Here is a 21849-nt window from a genome sequence, read left to right as displayed (position 1 = left end):
AAAAAAAAAAAACCCAACCAACCAAACAACAACAACAAAAACAACAAACAAACTGAAGTCTAAAACAGCCCTTTATAACACCTCTCTGATCGCTCAGCACTCATGTGTCTTAGGAGTTGTTAGTAAAGAATACTACTGGTAATTCCAAATTTCTAATATTACTCGTCTTTAAATTTTGCCAGGTTGAGCACGGAAGCATTTTGAGTTAATTATGAAGGACCGCTACAGAAAGGTCATTTCCTGTCACCATATAAAATATGCCATACTCTTCCCACATTTTGAAGCCTTAACATTATTTCTGCTCCTAACACAGAACTCTTTTCAAATTTATGCTCTTATGTAACTGAGGCTGGATTGGTGGTCCACACAATACAACAGACTTACATGACTGATATCACAGACTCTTGAAATGACAACTTTTTCTTTTTCAAACAAGTTGCTTTTTTCTTTCCTTCACTTCCTCACAGCATTGGCTTCCTAATGCTGGCCTTTGACCCTGTGTTAGAGTACAGCATTTCATGAACTTACATCTACTTCAGAAGGCACAGCCAAGTTACAGGGGCTCCGTTTCCACATGTCTACACACTGAAAATTAAAAACAGCACAATTACACAAAAACCCTAAAGCAAAGCCAGCTATTAGTACAGCGAGCACCTTAACGACTACTTACATTTCCTGCTTTGGAAATTTTGAGGTCATAATGCTGGCCTGCTTTCCTTTCCTTCCGCTTTTGTAAGAAATCAAGTAATCTCAGCTGAGGGGGAGGAGGACAGTGAGAGAGGTCCTGCTGCCGGTTCAGGGAGGACCTCGAGGACCTCTTCAAACACCTACAATAGAGAGGAAGCAATGAAGCAGTAACTCATAACACTCTGATTACAAATTCAATCACAAACACCTACTTACCACACACACACACACACACACACACACACACACACACACACACACACACCTATAAATACAACTTTCACACCAGCAAGCTTTAAGCACAGGTGAAGAAAAAGAACAAGACAAAATACTCATGACCATGGAGCCACACTAGTTTGAATCCAGAACTAGAGAGGCAGTCATTATAAACTTATCTCTAAAATTGTGATTGTATTTTCTCAAAACTCGTTAAGTTACACATTGTTTCCTTGTTAAGTGTTTCCAATTAGTGTTGAGAAGCAACGAAGCAACTATCCTTCTATTTCTATCTCGTCTCTTTATAGCCTCACAACCATTTTGGTGAACAGACCATAAACTTTCCTAAAAGTTTCCTAAAAGTTCCTCCTATAAAAGAATGAGGAAAATATTACTTTACAATAACACAGAAAATATTTTTTTAAAATGTCTATAACTTAAATCCACACTACAAGGCCATGAAAAATCCCATCTTTGCACTTAGAAATCCAGCATTCACATGCTGAGGGGAAGGGCACTCTGGCTTGCAGTAATGTCAAACTTAAGAGCCTGTGTTATCCAAGTGTGGCCCTTACCGTTTCATTGGGCGCGTGTTCATCTTTTGCCGGTTATAGAGCAGCCTATTTGCAGTGCATGCTACTGCCACAGATGGGTCAAGACACAGTGGTTCTGCTGTAGCTAGAATCAGCTGGCTCTCAAGCAAAAGTTTGTCTTCCTGAAATATACAGTTGTATGTCAGCCTTAGATGCATTTTTGATAATGCATCTAAGTTATATCATTTAACCCAGAAATATTCTCAGGAAGTTTGCTAAAGACTAAAGTAAATGTAGGAGTAACTCAAGTTTGAACATTAACACGTTAATCTGACAAGATAAAGAAACTTCTAATGGAAACTGAATTACTTGCATGATGTATAAAACAGTCAAATCCAAAGAGTGGATGGATATTTATTTGGCTGTTTGAAATACAGTTTATTCAGAAATGGTAGAATAACTGAGAATAGTTATATTCTCTCTTTTACTAGTCCTCAGCTTAAGAAAATGATGCTTTCTGTTCTCTAGTGTTGACTGCAAGTTTGTCTCTAACAAGAACAACTTTCAACCTTATAGACAGGAAAATAACAGCCCAGATTAAACCTCATCACTCACAAGTTACAGATAAACTGAATCTTAGTTCACAAGCACATTTCACAGAGGGTACTCCACATTACTGACATTCTCTCTCCAAAGCAACAGGTAAACAAGAGTTAGAACTAGAGTATCAATTAGCTGATGTCAGCGCTAAAAAGTCCTGTTTGACCAGGTATGGTGATATAGGTCTTTCCTCTCAGAACTCAGGAGGCTAAGGCAGCAGGATCTCAAGTCCCAAACCAGTCTAGGTTAGAGATCTTACCTCAAAAGAAAAAGAAAAGAAAGAGAGGGATGGAGAAAGGGAGGGATAAAAGCTAAGCTTTCTGTAGAATTATAGACTCCTTTATGAAAGAAAAATCACAATCTATTTGTTTTCAATAGTAAGAATGACGCTTTTGTTCAAGAGGATAAAAAACCAATTTTTACATTAGGCTTCATTGGTTAACTTAACTCCAGTTTGTCAGCAAGGCTGGAAACAACTGGGACTGGATTATAAGTAGTTCCTTGAGGGATTTCTGAATACACAGAAAGTACAAGATCCTAAAGCTTGTAAGGGAACCTTGGTTTTGTCCAAGTGTCCAACCTAACACACCACTCTAACGTCAGCAAAGGGAGCGTGGAGCGTCTCACTGATGCTTCACACTGTGTGTGTGGCCTACTTGGGATTAGAGAGAGAACTAACCTGGGTCCACTTATGGTTGTCACTTGTTATAGAATGGACATCACAGACTAAAGTCTAGAAAAAACAAAACATTTAAAAAACAGGTATGTTCTTACAAATATATGGACATTTAATAAAAATCCAACTAAAACCAAAACCAGTACTTTCTAATTAAACATTCCATACCTGCATTGTTGGACGTAAGAGAATGTGCCTACTTTGGTAACCAGGAGACTTCATATTACTGGACTGCCTATAGTCACGTATTTCTGCTATCACACATCCGCAATGAAAAATATTAACCTGTTTTAAGTAAACGAAAAAATAATGTTCAGGTAAATGTCATTTTTCAAATAATAAATGAGCTCACCAAAATAAGCAAGCATGTAGTGAATGGTTCACATTCAGTCAGTGGGTCTCGTTACTGGATATACCATTATATAAACTGCTAAAGAGGATTATTTATTCATTTATCTGTGTTCATCATTATAAAGAGCAATTTAAAACTGTCAGCAACAGACTGACGGACATTGCATCCACTGACCTCCAGGATGACCCTGGCGTCCGTCTAGAGGGGAGGTTACAGTAGCTCCTGAGACTGCGCTTCTTCTGAAGCTCACCAACCCATCACTGCACTCTGCTAGCTGCACAATTGTTATGTAGTTTGTCACTGTTACACACTGTCAATCAACTGTGACAGAATTTCAGCCTTTAGAAAAAACTTCACTATTTGCTTTCCTAAAATTTCTAGACTTTCAGCGTGTAATGGAGCCAAGCTAGCCACAAACCTGACTCCCAACTGTGCTGTGTTGCAGAGACCTTAGCACTCTTCGCTGCGACTCTCCTACTATCCATCCCTCATGTGTGTATTTTCAGGTATTTTACACCATTACAGCTATTTGTGCTCAAATACAAACCAATACAACCATAGTAGTCATTACCTTTAATCAACCAGACCCAATCCTAAAAGTTATTCTAGGAGCTACTTCCTTGTGTGCATGCTTCCTTTAAAGCACTACTATTTATGCTCAGAATCTACTAATCACAATCTTGACAGTGACTATTTACAATGTTACATTAAGCCAACACTGTACCTTTTACCACTCTGTCGTTAGCCACCGGGAGCTTAGTATACTAATACCTACACCCACCTAGTTATTCTAATCACTACTGCCCTTAGAGCTCTATACAGCCCATAATCTGCTACCTAAGGCCAACCGCTAGCTATTTCTCTAGCTGAGATTAATGAGAACAATCCTCTTTTAATCAATTCAGTTAAACATCCGGCTATTGGCAGTATCTTCATCCACCCAATATCCCCCAAACAACCACACCTGTGTAACTGTTCTCCCTGTAATAATTTTTCTCTTTACTTTACTTAATAAATGAACATGAAGCTGAAGATGCCTTTAACTTCTGACTCTCCCCAATGCTGGGATGAAAGGTATGCACTATTCCACCTGTATACTGACTGACTGAGATTCAAACAGAAAAGTGACTAATGATGCCACGCCAAGAGATTAGGGTCTCAGCAGAGTCAGCTAAGGAACTGTTGGATAGGTGAGCAAAGAAAGAATGATAAAAAGGAGATTGCAGACAAGCTTGGGAGTAGTTCTGAAGTGATAAGGACTCTAAATCAGCAGCTGAGAAAAACAATGAGGTCAGGAGAGGTTTTCAAGTTGAGAACACAGCATGTTTGTGATCTGTATCTGGTGGGAAATCATGGTTGTAAGCCACGGAGAAGGGTAATATTTAGAAAGGAAATGAGGGGCAAGCTTTAGGAATGGAATTCACCCATGATAACAGGAAAGCAAAGAAAAAGTGTGGAGAGAGATGCAGGAATGCTGGTCCACTGGTACCAGGAAGGGATGGGAGTCAGGCCAAGACAGCAAGGAAAGCAGGGCAAGTGAGTCGCCTCCAGGTTAGTTTTTAAAGTACCGCACTTCTGATGTGCAAGCATGCTTCATAAACAGCGAAAACAGATTCTTCCAGAATTTAATTTTAACCTTGGGACATTTCCAGGGTAATTTATTATAGCAATTGTAGAAGTACTAAAGCTGCACATGGCAGTGGGGCAAACAAGTAAGGCAGAATAAACATTTTAAACCGCACTGCTGCAGCATCTCATGCTATGCTGCCACACCCACTCCAGTGGTAAGTAATTGTGTGACAGGCCCAAAAGCTTGGAGGCAATTCTGAGGCAAAAAGTTTCAGGGAAACTTAGTCTCCTGGAGCCTTGGCATCCTGTAAAATGAATGCTCCAAACCTGTCCTTGTGTTAGTCGGTGAACGGATCTGTGTGCTTTCCTTCAATATTGTTTTATTATAAGTGCCTCTAAGGATTGATTTTGACATATAGCTAAGTTAGAGTAGACTCCACCAGTGTTCCAATATCCTAGGAAATTGTTGAGCCAACCTTGGGCTTTGTCTTGTAAGAATGCCTCTCACTCAGATGAAGAGCCTCCAGTGTGGACAGGGAGACAGAAGAGGAATCGGGCATTACGATTTTCTGTTATAGAACTAGTTTAAAAAGTATACTTAGAACTCCCATACACAGGAATTTATAATGGCCTAGGAAGACGGAAGGTTGTGGTCTAAGAAGGAACAGTAGTAGCTGAGTCACTCTGATACACAGGGATTTACAATTGCCTAAAGGGAAGGTGGATTATATAATCAACTAGAATTGGAACTATGGCAAGGGTATGAAGCCCTTGTCCCAGGCTTCTAATAAAGCTGACCTTAGGTGGGGCTGCTTTTGATCCCAGTAGTTAACATTGATTTTTATTCCAGTTGGTTCCTGTTAGCTATTATGTATGCATTCCTCTGTTTGGTGTAAAAGTCGTTTTGCAACTGGGTAACTTCAATGTACCTTGGATGACCTTAATATAAGTATGATGTTTGCTTTGAGAAATTACATTCAGATACAGCACTCTCTCTGTGTTCGTGTCTGTTTGTCATCCCGCTGACTCCTTGTCCACCTGATTACTGAAACCCTGATTCCCCCAGGTTGAGGGACCCACTGAGTCCAGTCTTCAGCACTATGCCTTAAACACTACTGAGAATGCTAGTGTGTGGCGGCTCAGTCTATAACAGTAGCATTCAAGGGGCTGAAGCAAGAATATCATCAGTTTTGAGCCATCCAGGCTACAAATAAATTCATGTCTCATAAAACAAAACCACACAAAAACGATACGTACCAAATAAAAAATACACATGCACATGATATATACCATACAAAACATTTTTTCTGGAGATTAGGTATAGTTTAGTTGTAAACCAATAGTCTAACATATGAGGCCTTAGTTTACTAACCAGTGTCACAAAAGAAGGGATTAAAAAAGACATTTCACCTGGCGTGGTGGCACACACCTTTAATCCCAGCACTCGGGAGGCAGAGGCAGGTAGATTTCTGAGTTCAAGGCCAGCCTGGTCTACAAAGTGAGTTCCAGGACAGCGAGGGCTACACAGAGAAACCCTGTCTCAAAAAACAAACAAGGCTGGTGAGATGGCTCAGTGGGTAAGAGCACCCGACTGCTCTTCCAAAGGTCCAGAGTTCAAATCCCAGCAACCACATGGTGGCTCATAACCATCCGTAACAAGATCTGATGCCCTCTTCTGGAGTGACTGAAGACAGCTACAGTGTACTTACATATAATAAATAAATAAAATCTTTAAAAAAAAAAAAAAAAGAAAAACAAACAAATAAAAAAAGACATTTCATTTTTGCATACATATGTATGTATATGTGTATACGTGTGTGTATATATATATATATATATATATATATATATATATATGTGTGTGTGTGTGTGTGTATATATGTGTGTGTGTGTGTGTGTGTGTGTATAAAGACACAATTTTAGAAATGGAGTTTTGCTACATTGCTCAGGCTGGCTTCAAACTTCCTTAAGATGCTCCTGTTTCAGCCATCTAAGTAGCTCTGGTAGCAATGCTAATATACATAGGTTATTTTTAAAACAATATTTTGTCTTGTTTTCTTACCTGTGATTTTTCAAGGAGATCAACCAAAATAGGAGGTAATTCTTCTGCATCTAAGTATTCAAGCAATTCCCCTTCTTCATAAGGCAATCGGATGGTCTCAGAATCTCAAATTAAAAACAAACTTTATAAGTATCACCTCACAGAAAGGTTAGGACTGTAATTTAAATTACTTTTAAAAATAGAATACACTAGGCTAAAAAGAGGGCTCAGCGATTAAGAGCACTTGCCATTCTTGCAAAAGACTTGGGTTCTATACCTAGTACCCACAGGGCAGCTCACGAGTGACTGGAACTGTCACCTCTGGGGGCACCTGCATTCATGTGTACATACCCATACAAACACATATACATACACATAATTAAAATAAAAATAAATCTTAAAAACACAGCTCAAAGCCTTATAAGCCAATCACATTGTAGTGCTGAAAAACGTGTTGAGTGTATAACATTTTAAACAAGAACAGGAAAATAGACGTGTCTTATCCTCTTTCTGCCTCTACATACTGCCACCACGTCGGGTTTATATGGTGCCATGGACTAAACTCCCAGCTCTGTATATGCTAGGCGAGTAGTCTAACAATTGAGCTATAGTCTTATCTCCACAAATTAAATTCTTCACTAGCTAAGTTCCTTGTAGTGCTCACAAGATTCAATTCTGAGGTGCCTCTTTCAATGTAATCTAAGAATATTCATGTTTTAATGCTCTTCACATCCCCAGTATTAGAAATCTTTTTAGAAATATCTTCAATGTTTACTGTTTGTTTTTTGATGTCTCAATAAAAATTACTTAAAAGGCAATGAGTGCTTTAAAGTTTTTATACTCAGTATATAAAATGCAGCTAAAAGACCTTAAAATATAAACAGTATTGAAAGAAATATAATTGTTAAAAATCACCTGTTCTATTAACTCTAAGACATAATCAGGCTGGCAAGATGGTTTGGTGGCTAAAGCACTTGGAGCTAAGCTTGAACACCTGCGTGCTCTCACTGGGACCTACTACATAAGTGCCATGGTCCCTGCTCCCACCTCCAACTAAATAAAATAAAATATAAAAGGAGATAGGGAGTGAAGAGATGGCTCAGGCGTTAAGAACTCAGGCTGTTCAGAGGACCCCGGTTCAATTCCCAGCACCCACATGGTGGCTCAAAATCATCTCCATGTTTGTTTCAATGTATCCAATCTCTTCTTCCGGACCCTGAAAGGTACCAGGCATGCATGTGGTACACAGATATATATGCAGGCAAAACTTCCATTCACATAAAACAAAAAAATAAATTAACCTAAAGTTTTAAAGATACAATCAATTACAATAATTTTCAAATGCAAGCTCAGGAAGAATCATCTATACACTACAACAATGTCAAACATTCTGGCAAAAGTCAAGAAGAGAAAACATATGGAATAAGGATTTGTCTTTTAATTAGGATAAACTCTGATTAAAGGTCAACTTTTAATTTTTTAAAAGCTAACTTTTAAAAGCAGAGGTGTTTTGTGGCAGGCATACTTTAGAAGGTCTTACCTGATCCGTTCTTCCCCCTGAGCATCAGAGAATAGCCTTCATTTCCTGGGTACAGATTGACTACTAAACATGACAAAGTCTCCTGCATAACAAGCTTCTCTAACAAGTTCACATTTCTTCTTAATTTCTGCTTTAAAAAGAAGTGAAGTTTATGAAAACAGTATATACCTGTTGGTGACCTTTCCATACTATAATCCCAAATACCTAGGAACTGTCACAATTCACAGGACAGTAATGTCACTAGCATGCTTTAGGCAAAATAACTCACACCATAAACTTATATACCAGTAATCTCAGCACTCAGAAGATGCCAAGGCAAAAAGATTCTAGGCCAGCATGGATCTTATTACACAGCAATACTAACTTTTAGACCAGTGATTCTCAATCTGTGGGTCACAACCCCTTTGGGAATCTAATAACCTTTCATAGGGTCTCCTCAGACCATCAGAATCAGATATTTACATTATGATTCAGTTATGAAGTAGCAACACAAGTCATTTTATAGTTGGGGTTCACAACATACGAAACTGTATTAAAGTCGGGCGTGGTGGCGCACGCCTTTAATCCCAGCACTGGGGAGTCAGAGGCAGGCAGATTTCTGAGTTCGAGGCCAGCCTGGATTACAAAGTGAGTCCAGGACAGCCAGGGCTACACAGAGAAACCCTGTCTCAAAAAAAACAAAAAAAGAAAAAGAAACTGTATTGAAGGCTGCAGTACTAGGAAGGCTGAGAAGCAGTGGTTTAAACAAACAACAATAAAAGCATGGCAGCTGATGTCTATGAGCGCAGCATATGGCAGGCTGAGGCAAGGCATCATCATCATACTTGAAGGCCCACTGGAGTCTCAAAGGGAAAACAGAAACAAAAGGAAGAAAGGAAAAAGAGAGAGAGAAACGCAACCTAAGCATGAAGAGTGGGGGACCGCTTTCATTGCACAGTGGTAAGGCCAAATTTCTCAACTCATAATCTACTCAGATGTGAAGTTATTCAGCAAGTCAAGTCAGCTGAAATGCTGAGCCTGAAAAGAGCTAACTGGTAAAAAAAAGAAATAGTTTAGACAGTTTTCTCTAAATTCATTTATTTATAATATTTTAAAATATCATACCGTATGTTCCATATATTTTATTCAAGTATGATATAACTTAAGAAACACCTGAATTTTTTTAACATTTACCTAGAAACATGCACACGTATCAAAATCCACAATTTTATAATATGTGGTTATACATGAAACCAACTTAAAGATTAAACTCATTTCATCCATTTTAGGAAAAACATGAGATAATTTCTTTTCAGTATTTCACATCTGTCTTGATTACCTTGTATTAAATGTCTAACTTTAAACTCATCACCGTGTCAGGTGGGGCACACCCATACCGCAGGCTTCCTGTGGTGTCAGAGAACAACCTGTGGAAGTCAGTTTTCTCCTTCACCACGAAATCCTGGGAATCCTTAGGCGTCATAGCAAGTACCTTTATCTGCTGAACTACCTCTCTGGCCCAAGAATCATACACTTTTTTATCACTATCAAAACAGAACGGAAACGCTATGCAATCTGAAAATGAAGGGGGTGGGTACTTTAATGTATCTCAAAACAAAACAAAACCATAAAACAATTTTAGTAGCAACAACAACAACAACAACAACAAAAACCCTATTGGCTGGAAATGTCTTCCTTAAATGGGCAGATAGCATCTTTAGCCTCAGGGCCCAATAATTGCTCAGCTTTGCCTCTGTATCTTAAAAGCAGGCAGACATCATGCCATCATGCGGGACTTGCAGATCCCTTTAGATTCTTTAGGATCTCTCTCTCCTGCTCCCCCCCCTTCTCTTAGTTCTAGTTTCTAAAATGATGGATACAGAAATTATGCAAATTATTATGACTTTACAAACTTTAAAAAACCCATATGTTCGAAGTATGCAATCTGCTAGGTAATACTTGAATAAAACTTATGGAAAGTATGCTGTAATAGTTACTTATAAATTTAAATTCTTTTCCCCTAAGATATTTTAAAAATCAGACAGTACTGGAATGCTAACTGTTTATTTTGGGGGGGGAGGTGGCTAATTGTTTAAATATCATTCCTTTTTAAATTAAAAATAAAATAGAGGCTCACAAAGCCCCTAAAAGACTTTTAACCTGAGAGTTTAAAATATTTCAAGAAGTTAAATTTGGGGTAAATTAGGAACTGCTCAATGCCCATGTTTAAGTCCATATACATTTTTTTCTTAAAGCTGTGAATACACACAGTCCCAACCCTCTGGGGGCTCTCCATGAGTTCTATGGCAGAACAGTAAAACCCACATCTCAAACAAACAACCCACAAGCAAACCTTTCTTTAATAAATTGCCACTTTGCTTAACAACAACAAAAAAGGTCGATTGCTATTGATTGTAATTATAGATACCTTTATGCTGAATAAAAATGAGTTAAACTGGCTACAAGCTTATTCTCTGATACAATTCATTTTCACAATTCTTCCCACAGGTGCAGATAAGTCTCAAGAAAAGGGTTACTGAGATCCTAGAGCAAGTCTGCAGAACCGGGTCTCAGAGGCAGCAGCAGGAGGCACTGCACTGCGGCTCTGTTTATGACGGCCTATTTCTTAGTGTATAGTGCTCGCTCTTCACCCACTAACTCACATTAGCTAGGGAATGGAACCACTCAGCTATAGAACTGACTGCAGTCTGGCTGAAAAAGATGTTCAACATAAAATCACTAGCTGCTTCAAACATAATGCTCTAAAGCACTTCTCCATTCTACCACAACTCCAAAACCCAAGAATTTATATTTACCTTAACCTCGGGTTCTTTTTCACATTCTTCAACATATAAGTCATAAAGTTTTTGAAATATAGATTTTCTAGAAAAAAAAAAAGCAATAAATATTCAATGTGAAGATTTCGTTTGCTTTTCATTATTTTAAATATTTTAATTCTGTAACCAAAACTTGTAAGATAAGACTTTAATTAATTCAGTACATTACCCTGTATACATTAAAAAATATTGATTTCAGGGCTGGTGAGATGGCTCAGTGGGTAAGAGCACCCGACTGCTCTTCCAAAGGTCCTGAGTTCAAATCCCAGGAACCACATGGTGGCTCACAACCATCTGTAACAAGATCTGACGCCCTCTTCTGGAGCATCTGAAGATAGCTACAGTGTACTTACATATAATAAATAAATAAATAAGACATTAAAAAAAAAAGTTAAAAAAAAAAAGATATTGATTTCAATGTTTCTACATCAACATGTCTTTTAATTTCTGTACAATGCCAATTCAACATGGTGTTACATTAACCGGCTCAATTTAATAATTCATAATGCAGTCTGAGTATCCCTGGACGATTTAAAATGCTTTAGATCTGCACTGTTTTGGACTTCTTTAGTTTCTGAAATATGAGACTAGGGTCACACATATCTACAGAAAGACATGTAAGACAACAACTTTTTACTGTGCAGCATTCTAAGTCTAATCTGTCACATAAGTTTGACATGAAAATGTCCATTTGTCATAAATAGGGAAGGAGGGAAGGACCTGGGAGGAAAGTGGATGGGAGGGGGTTGGGGGGAGAGGGGAATCTAATCTGTTATTGGGTGAGGGGAAAGGACTGAAGCACTGAGGGCCAACAAAAAAAATAAATAAATAAAAAATAAATTAAAAAAAAAAAAAAGGAAACAGGCAACCTCAGGAAATAGGTTGGGGGAACCCCAAGCCCCCAGAATGCACCAGAGACCTGAGAAGTGAGAGATTCTTAGGACTCAAAGGGAGGGATCTTAGATGAAATGCCCAACAGTAAGGAAAGGGAACTTATAGAGCCCACCTCCAGCAGGAAGACAGGACATCAAGTGAGGGATGGGGCTGCCATCCCACAGTCACAACTCTGAGCCATAATTGTTCCTGTCTGAAAGAATTACAGGGATGGAAATGGAGAGGAGCCTGAGGAAAAGAAGGTCCAGAGACTGGCCCAAAGTGGGATCCAGCTCAAGGGGAGGTCCCAAGGCCTGACACTGTTGCTGAGACAAGGAGAGCTCACAAAAAGGGATCTATCATGACTTCCCTCTGAAAGACCCAACAACAGCTGAAAGAGTCAGATGCAGATATTTGCACCCAACCAATGGACAGATGCAGCTGATCCCTGTTGTTGAATTAGGGAAGGCTGAAAGAAGATGAGGAGAAGGGCGATCTTGCAAGCAGACTAGCAGTCTCAACTAATCTGGACCCCCGAGATCTTTCAAACATTGGACCACCACACAGACAGCATACACCAGCTGATATGAGGCCCCCAACATACATACAGTAGAGGACTTCCAGATCTGTGTTCATTCAGAGATGATGCACCTAACCCTCAAGAGAATGGAGGCCCCAGGAAGTTTAGAGGTCAGGTGGGGTGGGGGGTGGGGGCATCCACGTGGAGAAGGCATGGGGTAGGGAGGAGGTATAGGATGTGGAGCAGTCAGATGGTGGACGGATGGTGGATGGTGAGGAATGGAATATGGAGTGTAAAAAGCAAATTAAAAAAAGAAAAGAAAATACCCATTTATGACACTCCATCAAGATTCCTAAGCTGCATATTGTGGACTATCAGGGATGCTCAACCTGCCCATACAAAGGACTGACAACATTTAAATGTCCACAGTAAGTGGTGGTTATCTTATGTCACTGACTTGGGCAGTCGTACCTTCCACTAGACAGGTATTTCCTTTTAGGAGGCCTCTGCTGAGCACTTTCGACGATGTACTGAAACAGAGAAGTTGGTCAAAGAGCTTGCCTTCCGCTTTCCTATGAGTAAGTGTAAGCAAGCTGCACGTCCATCCGCAGCAGGACAGACAGAGCAGCCCACTTAGTAGCCTTGGCTCTGACAAGCCTGAGCTTACGCCTTGTACACAGGCCATAAACTAATGAAATCTGAGATCCCACTAAGACTCAGCCCAGTATTTTAGTACCATAAAATGCAATTCCACAGGACAAATATATTCTAAAAGTTTTATACCTAAATTTATCTTAAAATTGCACATTTGAGTGCAGTAACCCATATTTTAAGGTATTTTAGAGAAACTCATCAATATAGAAAAAGAACTTTAAGAAATTCTTTGGTCTGGTTTAAAATACTGTTCTCTTGAGGGTTATCAAAATGTCCTATTATAGAATTTCTGACAGTTACAAACATCACTATTTCAACATTTAATCAGTAGGTCTCACCTCTGCACGATCCAAAGCTTGTTCTAGAGCTTGTTGCTGTAAAAATCAAATAGAACATTTGGCAATATTAATTATTTTCAGAAAAAAAATACTTGACTCATTGTTTCATTTTCTGAAAAAAAGGGCAATGTGTTTTTCCTCTCCTCTATCCCCCAATGCATTACTAAGATTTTTTAAAAATGACTTGATCGTAAGTTCATAAGAAATGCTAAAATGGCACTGCAGTCAGGACCTGGGAGCTAGACATGCTTGTATTGTGTATTCACTCCTCCCTTCAAGTACTTAGGTGTATCATTTAATATGTACACATAAAAGGCAAGAATCCCACAGGGACAATTCCCATTATTTCTAACCAAGTAGAACTAAATGGCAAGTCCTGCAGAGCAGGAAGATGACTCACGTCTTCTATAGCCTGTCTCTAACCCCCACCCCCACCAGCCTCTCAATTTTAGTAACAGCTTGTCCTCTGGGCTCCGCTACAGGTATTTCTGCACAAAAGTGAGGATGGGATGGGAGGGGTGGGGGAAGTAGAGACAGGGTTTAGAGACTCTGTAGCCTGTGCTGGCTGGAGCTCTCTATCTAGCCTAAGCTGGCCTTCAACTCACGGGGATCCTTTGACCTGAGTGTCCGAAGCACTGGAATTGCATCTGTGTCAAACTAAACCTGCCTACATTTATTATAAATTTTCAAGCACCCAAGTGAAGGAGTTTGGGGAAATACTTCAGTCCACGTTCCAGCCACCCAATCATGAATAACTGAGTTCAATCTCCAGAATCTATAGAAGAAAGCTAGACAGGGGGGGGGGGGCACAAGCAGGGATCCCAGTAAGGGGGGCGAATACCTCAGGGGCCAGCCTGGCCTACTCAGCAAGTTCTAGGCCTAATGGATGGTCTCAGAATAAAAGGTGGGCAGGGCTGGAGGAGGAGGAGCATTGGCATTATTATTATCAATAATGCCAATTTCTTTACCAAACATATAGGCCCGCAGGTACAGAACAAGCATAGACAAAAGAGATGTAAGAAGAAACTTAAAATAGGAGAACCTCCCCCCAAATAAGCTACATTTATATCAACCTCCTTGCCAAAGACTCAGAAAAATGGCAAAGCAGAATTGACTTTTAATACATGAAGGATTTGTGTAATTTAGATGTCCTACCACTGAATTGACAAGACATGAGTCAGATATTTTCTACAAAACAATTTGGCATGACTACTAAGTTATCTGAGTCTTTCTATCCACTGTTATTTTTATGGAGCTAAAGGAAGAGAATAGTATAGGATACACATTTGAACACGCTGTGTTCACGGCTTACCATTGTGGCATCAGATAAGGACCCAAAAAAAGATAAAACTTAGATGTGCTGTGGAAGTGGGGTGGAAAACATGTCTTCTTCTATACTGCAGGAAAAAACAAATAGGAACTGTTAGCACAAGACTGCAAAAGGAAAGACTGCCATTATCAGGAAAAGTACTCAAGGCACATACATTCCTAACAAATCTTTAAGACAAACTTCTACCAGAGAATGTATTAAACCCACCTACACACAGATGAAAAACAGCTCTCACGGAGCAGGGCAAAACAGTCTGAGACTTCAAACCATTACCTCGACCGGCCGAGAAGCAACACAGCCCTGAGAAAACACTGGCTTCTACAACAACACTTTAGCCTATTTCCAAGCATCACTATGGGACTGTCTTCCCTGCAGATTCTACACCCTGCTATGACAGCTATGTAGGGTCACTTTAAAATTCAGTTTTTAATCACACTGATGGCAAAACCAGAAAACCCCTATTTCTCCAAATGCCCCAGGCTACATTTCCCAGATTTCTCTAATACTTTTACTTAAGAAAAGGAGAAACACCTTTGAAAAATCTTTCCTATAATGCAGGGGTTCTCACCCTGCCTAACAAACCAAGTGACCTACCCAGCTTTAAGATGGATGCCTATGTCCCATTCTCTGGTCAAAGTCTAGAATAGAGTAGGGGGTCCAGAAATAAGGAAACACCACTGTGGAAGCCCACTGTTCTAACCCTTTCTGCCTACCAAAGATGATGCACTCCGCTCTGAAGACGCTGCCTTGTTTTACAATTCTTCACCTATCAATTTGCACTTACTGCCACAGAAACTACACAACTCTGTTAAAGTACAAATTCTAGTGACAGAAAACCAGATTTCCTATACAAAACTCTTTTTCAGAGGGAAGGAACCCCAAAGCTTAAGCCAGTACAGGCTAAAGAAATATTATCTGATAGTATTAGTCTTTAAAAGTCAAAACGTATCTTTTTAAGAATAACATTATTCCTGTCTTTGAATTACTAGAGGAAGTATAAGCAAAATTTAGGTGATTTTGTTTTGTTTTTTTAACCACTAAACCTAAATAACAAAACTCACAAATCCAATGTGGTAACTCAAATTACAGTTACTTTTTACTAAATTAGAGTTAGAAGGGAGGGGTATTTTAAACTACTTTATTGCATAAAAGAACAAACTCTGTGTTATCTCTTATACTCTGCTTGTACATATAATTTATGAGAACCAAGAACCCATGTGAAAACTATTATAAACGAGCCCATTATAAACATTATTGACATCTCAATTTTACAGAGAATTCGATGCAAACGACTCACCTAGTTTCACAGTCCTACTTAGGCATTCTGTCCCTTCTCAATTTGTAACCTGAGGTTCTTCTATTACTGCAACCAGCAGCCTACTCAATCCTGCACCCATTTTTCCTTTCCTTAAGCAAAGCATTACGAACTGACTAGATGAGAGCACTCACGTATTTTTTCTTCTTAATTTTGATGTTAAGTTTATATCACTCATAGTACCCTGTACTCGATCTAAGTCTGTGCACATCGCTTTTGCACTTGGCGTCCTAACTAGGGACTCTGATGGCGATAAAAGATGGCTCCCAGAGTAGACATCAGTTAAACTGATTTCCCTGGTGAACTTGGGTCTCCACTGCAGAATTTTTTTTTCTTTTCTTTTTTTTTTTTTTTTTTTTTAACCCAGGCTTTACCCTCCGAACGCCAACTCCACAGAGAAGCAACCGGCCTCTACTCAACAGTCACACAGCACTCCGCCCCGAAGAAGCATGCTGCCAACTTTGCAGCGATTTTCCAGAAATACCTGTAGCGGAGCCCAAAGGACAAGCTATTACCAAAAGTGCAGGCGAGCGGAGTGCGGAGGGGCGTTCACGCAGAATGGCCGCCGAGGTGCCCGCCCAATCCCGGGATCTCGGAGACGCGGATCGACCTCCTCCCGCCACTTCAGATCCGGGCTGCTCCACGACACTAGACCGACACCCGCTAGCCGGCCGGCCGGCCCACCTAAGTCGCCCACCACCTCCAGCCGCAGAGCTCACCGAAGGCCTGCTGAAACGCCCACCCACACCTCCAACCGCCACTTCCTGCGGCCGCGCTTCCGATTGGCGCGTTGCTAGTGGAAGGGGCGGGTCTTGAGGCGGTGCAAGGCCCGACCCAACGCTCCCCTACAGCTCCAACAGCGAGTTCCGGTGGCCGCTCTTCTGATTGGCGGACTGGGCGGGGCCGTGGGCGGGGTTGGAGGCGGGGCGGTGGCTGGACATTTTGGAAGGTGCTACTAGCGCTGCGGGGGGACCCTGGCTTTCCAGGGCATTAGAGTAGCTTCAGGTGTGGCTACAACGGAGCAAGTTGTCCGGCCGGTTTGCGTGGCGCGGGAGAGCATGAGCGTTAACTTTCCTGGGGCTGGAAGTGGTTGAACTTCCAAACTTTGTGAAACATCTTTATCAAAGTTAACAAGTTCAGAGCTTAGAACTTGCTTGTGGTATGTCAGGTGCCCGCGAATTCCTTAAGTCCCTTTTACACCTATTTGTTTCGTGCATAGATGCATGCGGCACGTTTGGAGGTCACAGGACAAGTTGTGGGAGTCCGTTTTCCTCTTCTCGATCCTGGGGTTCATACTCAGAAAGTCAGGGTTGGCGGCAAGGCAATCTGTCTCCCAACACCGATTCAGTTTTGTTTTAACCACCTCAGTGTTGAGTTCTAAAAATATAGAAAAGGCACGATCGATCGGAGCACCGTGAAGTATTTGGTGGTAATTCCGCACTTCAAAGCACGTTGAATCATTGAGGATGTATTTATTTATTTATTTATTTATTTCTGAGACAGGGTTTCTCTGTGTAACCCTGGCTGTCCTGGAACTCACTCTGTAGACCAGGCTGGCCTTGAACTCAGAAATCTGCCTGCCTCTGCCTCCCAAGTGCTAGGATTAAAGGCGTGCACCACCACGCCCAGCTTTGAGGATTTTTTTTTTTTTTAATGGATGGTTCATTTTCTGCCTTCATGCTGTTGTGTTAGAACTGCTGAAAACACTCGTGTACAAGTATTTGAGTCTCTGCACTACTGGAGTCAAATGTTTGGCTCAGCATAATTGGTAGAAGAGTTGTATTCAAAGCCAGCCCTTGGCTCTCATGGTGGTTCATGCCTGTAATCCCAGCACTCAGGAGAGACACAAATCTAAGGTTTGTATGTTACACAGTGACATGCAAGCTGGATTTACAAAGCAAGACACTGCCTCAAACAAACCAACAAAAAGCCATTCCTGAAGACAAATCTGTCTCCACTGGACTTTGTCACTGGACTTTGTCACTGAGCAATGGTCTTGTGTCAGAAATCGAAACAGAAGTGGTGAGAGTATAACAGGTAACCTCCTAGACAGAGTAGCTGGCAATGGAGATGCTGGCTGACTTTCACAATGGTAGATTAAACCACAACAAACATGCAGATTTCATTCGGTAAGGATTTGATGATCATGTTTTTGGTTGGTTTTTGTTTTGTTTTGTTTCTGGCCCTTAGGCTACTTTGCTCATGGTTCACAGTATACCTATGTGTCACATGGACCGAGCTAGCATTGCAATAAAGATAAAAAGATAGAGCAAGGCTCCAGCACGGGTCCTGGCTGTTGTCGTTGTTGTCATTGTTTTTGTTATTATTGCTCTTGCTGACCTGAAACTTGTTATAAAGACCAGGTTGGCTTTGAACCCATAGAAATTGATCTACCACTGCCTCCTGAGATTAGTGTAGACTACTACAGCCATTGAGTTATTAAACACCAATAAATATCTAACAGTATCAGACAGAAAGCTGTTCCAGCAGAGGCCCACCCTCTCTGGCCCTCAGGGTGCTAGTGATGCCAGTCACTGCCAGGGATCTTGATGTCCTGAGTGCCCCCACATTAGTGAGTCTCAGTTTGGTGGTTGAAGGCTTGGCTTCCCAGCTCTAACCTGGCTACATGCTATTTTCTTGAGTTTCATTTTCTCCCCTGCTCCCCTGCTCCCTAAGTCTTGCCTCTCTGTAGCTGGTCCTTATCACTGAATTCAAGGCATTTTACTCAGTGTGAATCAGTGTGAAGTGAAGGCTAGGAGAGAGGACTCACACAGTACTACCAGCATGTGTAAGGGCCTACACTGGATTGAAGACTGCCTAGAGGCCTTGATGATGGGTTGTTGGCAGTTTTTCCCCTTTGCTCCCGATCCATAAGTATGTGGTCAGATGTTCCAGACACTGAGATGCAAAGAGCTTGGTTTGCCCTTCTAGGATGTGCCTTGCTGAGGGTGAGCTTGAGATAGGCTGAACTCCCTGTAATTCTACTTACTGCCTGGTGCTTTCTTTCTTTCTTTCTTTTTTTTTTTTTTTTTTTTTTTTGGTTTTTCGAGACAGGGTTTCTCTGTATAGCCCTGGCTGTCCTGGAACTCACTTGGTAGACCAGGCTGGCCTCGAACTCAGAAATCCGCCTGCCTCTGCCTCCCGAGTGCTGGGATTAAAGGCCTGCGCCACCAGGCCCGGCTCTTTTTCTTTTTTTTTTAAACCACCATGTGGTTGCTGGGATTTGAACTCAGGACCTTTGGAAGAGCAGTCGGTGCTCTTAACCACTGAGCCATCTCTCAAGCCCTGCCTGGTGCTTTCTATTGACTTGTTTTCTGTCTCCCCACTTAAAGAGGTCTGCAGTTAATAAACATAATGGCCTGGGTCATCAGCCCTTGCATCCCTCCAGAGCCCAGCCTTGATAAAGCTGTTTCAGGCCATGTGTGGATACCGGGTGAGCTGGCCACGAAGGTGGTAATTAACAGGGAGGATACAAGATTATCTGGGTACTAGAAATGTAGTTAAATGTTTGAATATTAAATGTTTTTGCTCAGCCCCTGGTGTTCACAAAATAAACTCATCTTTGATATTGTTATGGCATATCCACCAGAGAAAACTCAAGACACGGGTTTAAGCCAACAGAAAGTCTTTATGAGCAGAACAAGCCACTATCCTGGGTGTTTGGGATCCCAGTGTAGCCCCAACCTTTCTCAGGGCAGGTTTTAAAGCACAAAAACCATATTCTGGGTTGACACACTTATTAACATGAGCAGGTAGCAAGAAGCAGAAGACAAAAAGCAAGGTAAGTACGTTTAGAAACTTTTCCAGAACTATGGACTTGGATTGGTTAGGTCTTTGTTCTTGTACTTTACATAATGGAGTCAGTTGTGCTAAGGTCTGGATTTCGTTTGTTTGTTGGATTTCTCTGTATAGTCCTGGCTTCCTGGAACTCACTCTGTAGACCAGGCTGGCCTTAAACTCAGAAATCCACCTGCCTCTGTCTCCCAAGTGCTGGGATCAAAGGCATACCCACTACACGCACAAGGTCTGGGTTTCTAATAAGGACTGGGGACTTGTTACAATGTGACTTAAGGCCTTGTGTGGTCTTGTTCATCTGTGCCCCTCCTTTCATACACTGACCTCTTACTTACTAGTTCTTCTTTTGTCAATGATGCTTTCACTGTTACTTTCTAGATAGGATCTTCCAGGTTGGTTTTCAACTTGCTATGGAGCTGTAGATGCCTTTGAACTCTCTGGATCCTCCTGCCTCCAACTCCCAAGCTGCTGTCATTTCAGGAATTTGCTATCGCACCTGGCCTCAAAGTTGTGTTTTTGTTTTGTTTTTTTTTTAAATCAAGTTCAATTGGTTTCACATTTATTTTACTGATTGTTTCTCATTAAGAAAGTTACAATGTCATTTTCTCATTGTGACATTAAAATTATTTAGTAGATTGGTTATTCTGTGTAGCCACTAGATGTCAGGACTTCACTTAAAAATAAGTATTGCGCTAGTTGTGATAACATAGATTTAACTTTTGGCTTGTGAAGGGTTGACACAAATATTGTTTTTTGATAGTTCCCTGTATTTGTCAGGGTTCTCTAGAGTAACTGAATTTATAGAATGAACCTCGATAGATAGATAGATAGATAGATAGATAGATAGATAGATAGATAGAAATAGATAGATAGAAATTGAGGTGGATGGATGGATAGATGGATAGATAGAAATAAATAGATAGAAGTAGAGATAGATAGATAGACGAACGGATAGATAGATAGATAGATAGATAGATAGATAGATAGATAGATAGATGAATAGATAGATAGATGAATAGATAGATAGATAGATAGATAGATAGATAGATAGATAGATAGATAGATAGATAGATGGATAGGCTGTGAAGTTCTGCTTTTCCTGTTTCACCCTCCCAGTTACTTTGACTGTAGGCCTGTATCACACTGGCCTTGAACTTATAATCATCTTTCCCCAACCTCCAGATGTGTGTACTGCCTTTCCTGGCTCCCTGCAGATGTATGTTCTGTCTTAGTTGGCTCCAGAAGCACTTTTATAAATTATGGGTTTTGGCTAGGGCAAATCGGCACACACTTATAATCCCAGCACTTAGGAGTTGGAGGTAGAAGGGTCAGGAGTTCAAGGGAGTCTTGGCTATGCAGCAAGTTCCAGGCCAGTCTGTACAACACGAGAGATCCTATCTCAAAGCTCAAAGAAAAAAATCTTATATGATGTTTTTTTTTTTCTTTGTTGTTTGTTTTCCAGTTCTGAAAAACTGATTGAACCTAGGACCTACTTCATATAAGCAGATCTATCACTGAGCTATATCCATGCCCTTTTTAAAAGTAATTTTTGTGACAGGGTCTCTTTGTAGTTCAGCCTAGCCCAGACTTGATAAGCTTGCAGTTTCAGCCTCCTAAGTGCTGGAATTAAAAAGCACTACCTTCTTTGGTATAATTAATCGCTGACAAATGATCTAACATCACAATTTGTTAAGTAAATACTTTGTTTAAACATAAAAACAGCTACTGGAATAGTAAATGAATTATCAATGATTTCCTACGTCTTTTGCTGGTTTCTCCATCTTCCAAAATAAAATTTACTATTTTCTCTTTCACTCACTTTTCAGAGAAAGCTCATAGTTCTAGAAGTAGGTATTATATGTAAAAATAAACTTTACAGAGCATTAGAAGTTGTGTCTGGGGCTGGAGAGATGGCTCAGTGGTTAAGAGCACTGACTGCTCTTCCAAAGGTCCTGAGTTCAAATCCCAGCAACCACATGGTGGCTCACAACCAT

At 40.6% G+C, this 21849-nt stretch overlaps 1 protein-coding gene across 10 annotated transcripts in view; it reads right to left on the bottom strand.

Moving 5' to 3' along the window:
• The window catches only part of Supt20h (SPT20 homolog, SAGA complex component), a 36318-nt gene extending 19509 nt beyond the window's left edge, over positions 1-16809 (bottom strand). For 5 of the 10 annotated variants that reach the window (XM_029537386.1, XM_029537391.1, XM_029537392.1 and 2 more), the window contains exons 1-12: positions 16576-16809; positions 14728-14812; positions 13416-13451; positions 12895-12953; positions 11010-11076; positions 8215-8344; positions 6696-6799; positions 2881-2997; positions 2716-2769; positions 1479-1618; positions 671-827; positions 529-585 (exon numbers count right to left, since the gene is read on the bottom strand). In XM_029537386.1, the coding sequence (XP_029393246.1) occupies positions 529-585; positions 671-827; positions 1479-1618; positions 2716-2769; positions 2881-2997; positions 6696-6799; positions 8215-8344; positions 11010-11076; positions 12895-12953; positions 13416-13451; positions 14728-14730 (924 nt within the window). In that variant the 5' untranslated portion in view covers positions 14731-14812; positions 16576-16809. Of the gene's footprint in view, positions 1-528; positions 586-670; positions 828-1478; positions 1619-2715; positions 2770-2880; positions 2998-6695; positions 6800-8214; positions 8345-11009; positions 11077-12894; positions 12954-13415; positions 13452-14727; positions 14813-16434 lie in introns of all 10 variants that reach the window. The other 5 variants (XM_029537389.1, XM_029537394.1, XM_029537388.1 and 2 more) reach the window with 4 other exon arrangements.
• Positions 16810-21849: the final 5040 nt, after the last annotated feature.

Source organism: Mus pahari, chromosome 4, assembly GCF_900095145.1.
Source record: "Mus pahari chromosome 4, PAHARI_EIJ_v1.1, whole genome shotgun sequence".
NCBI lineage: Eukaryota > Metazoa > Chordata > Mammalia > Rodentia > Muridae > Mus > Mus pahari.
The sequence above is the reverse complement of the archived record's forward strand: the minus strand, read 5'-3'. Positions and strand labels throughout refer to the sequence as shown.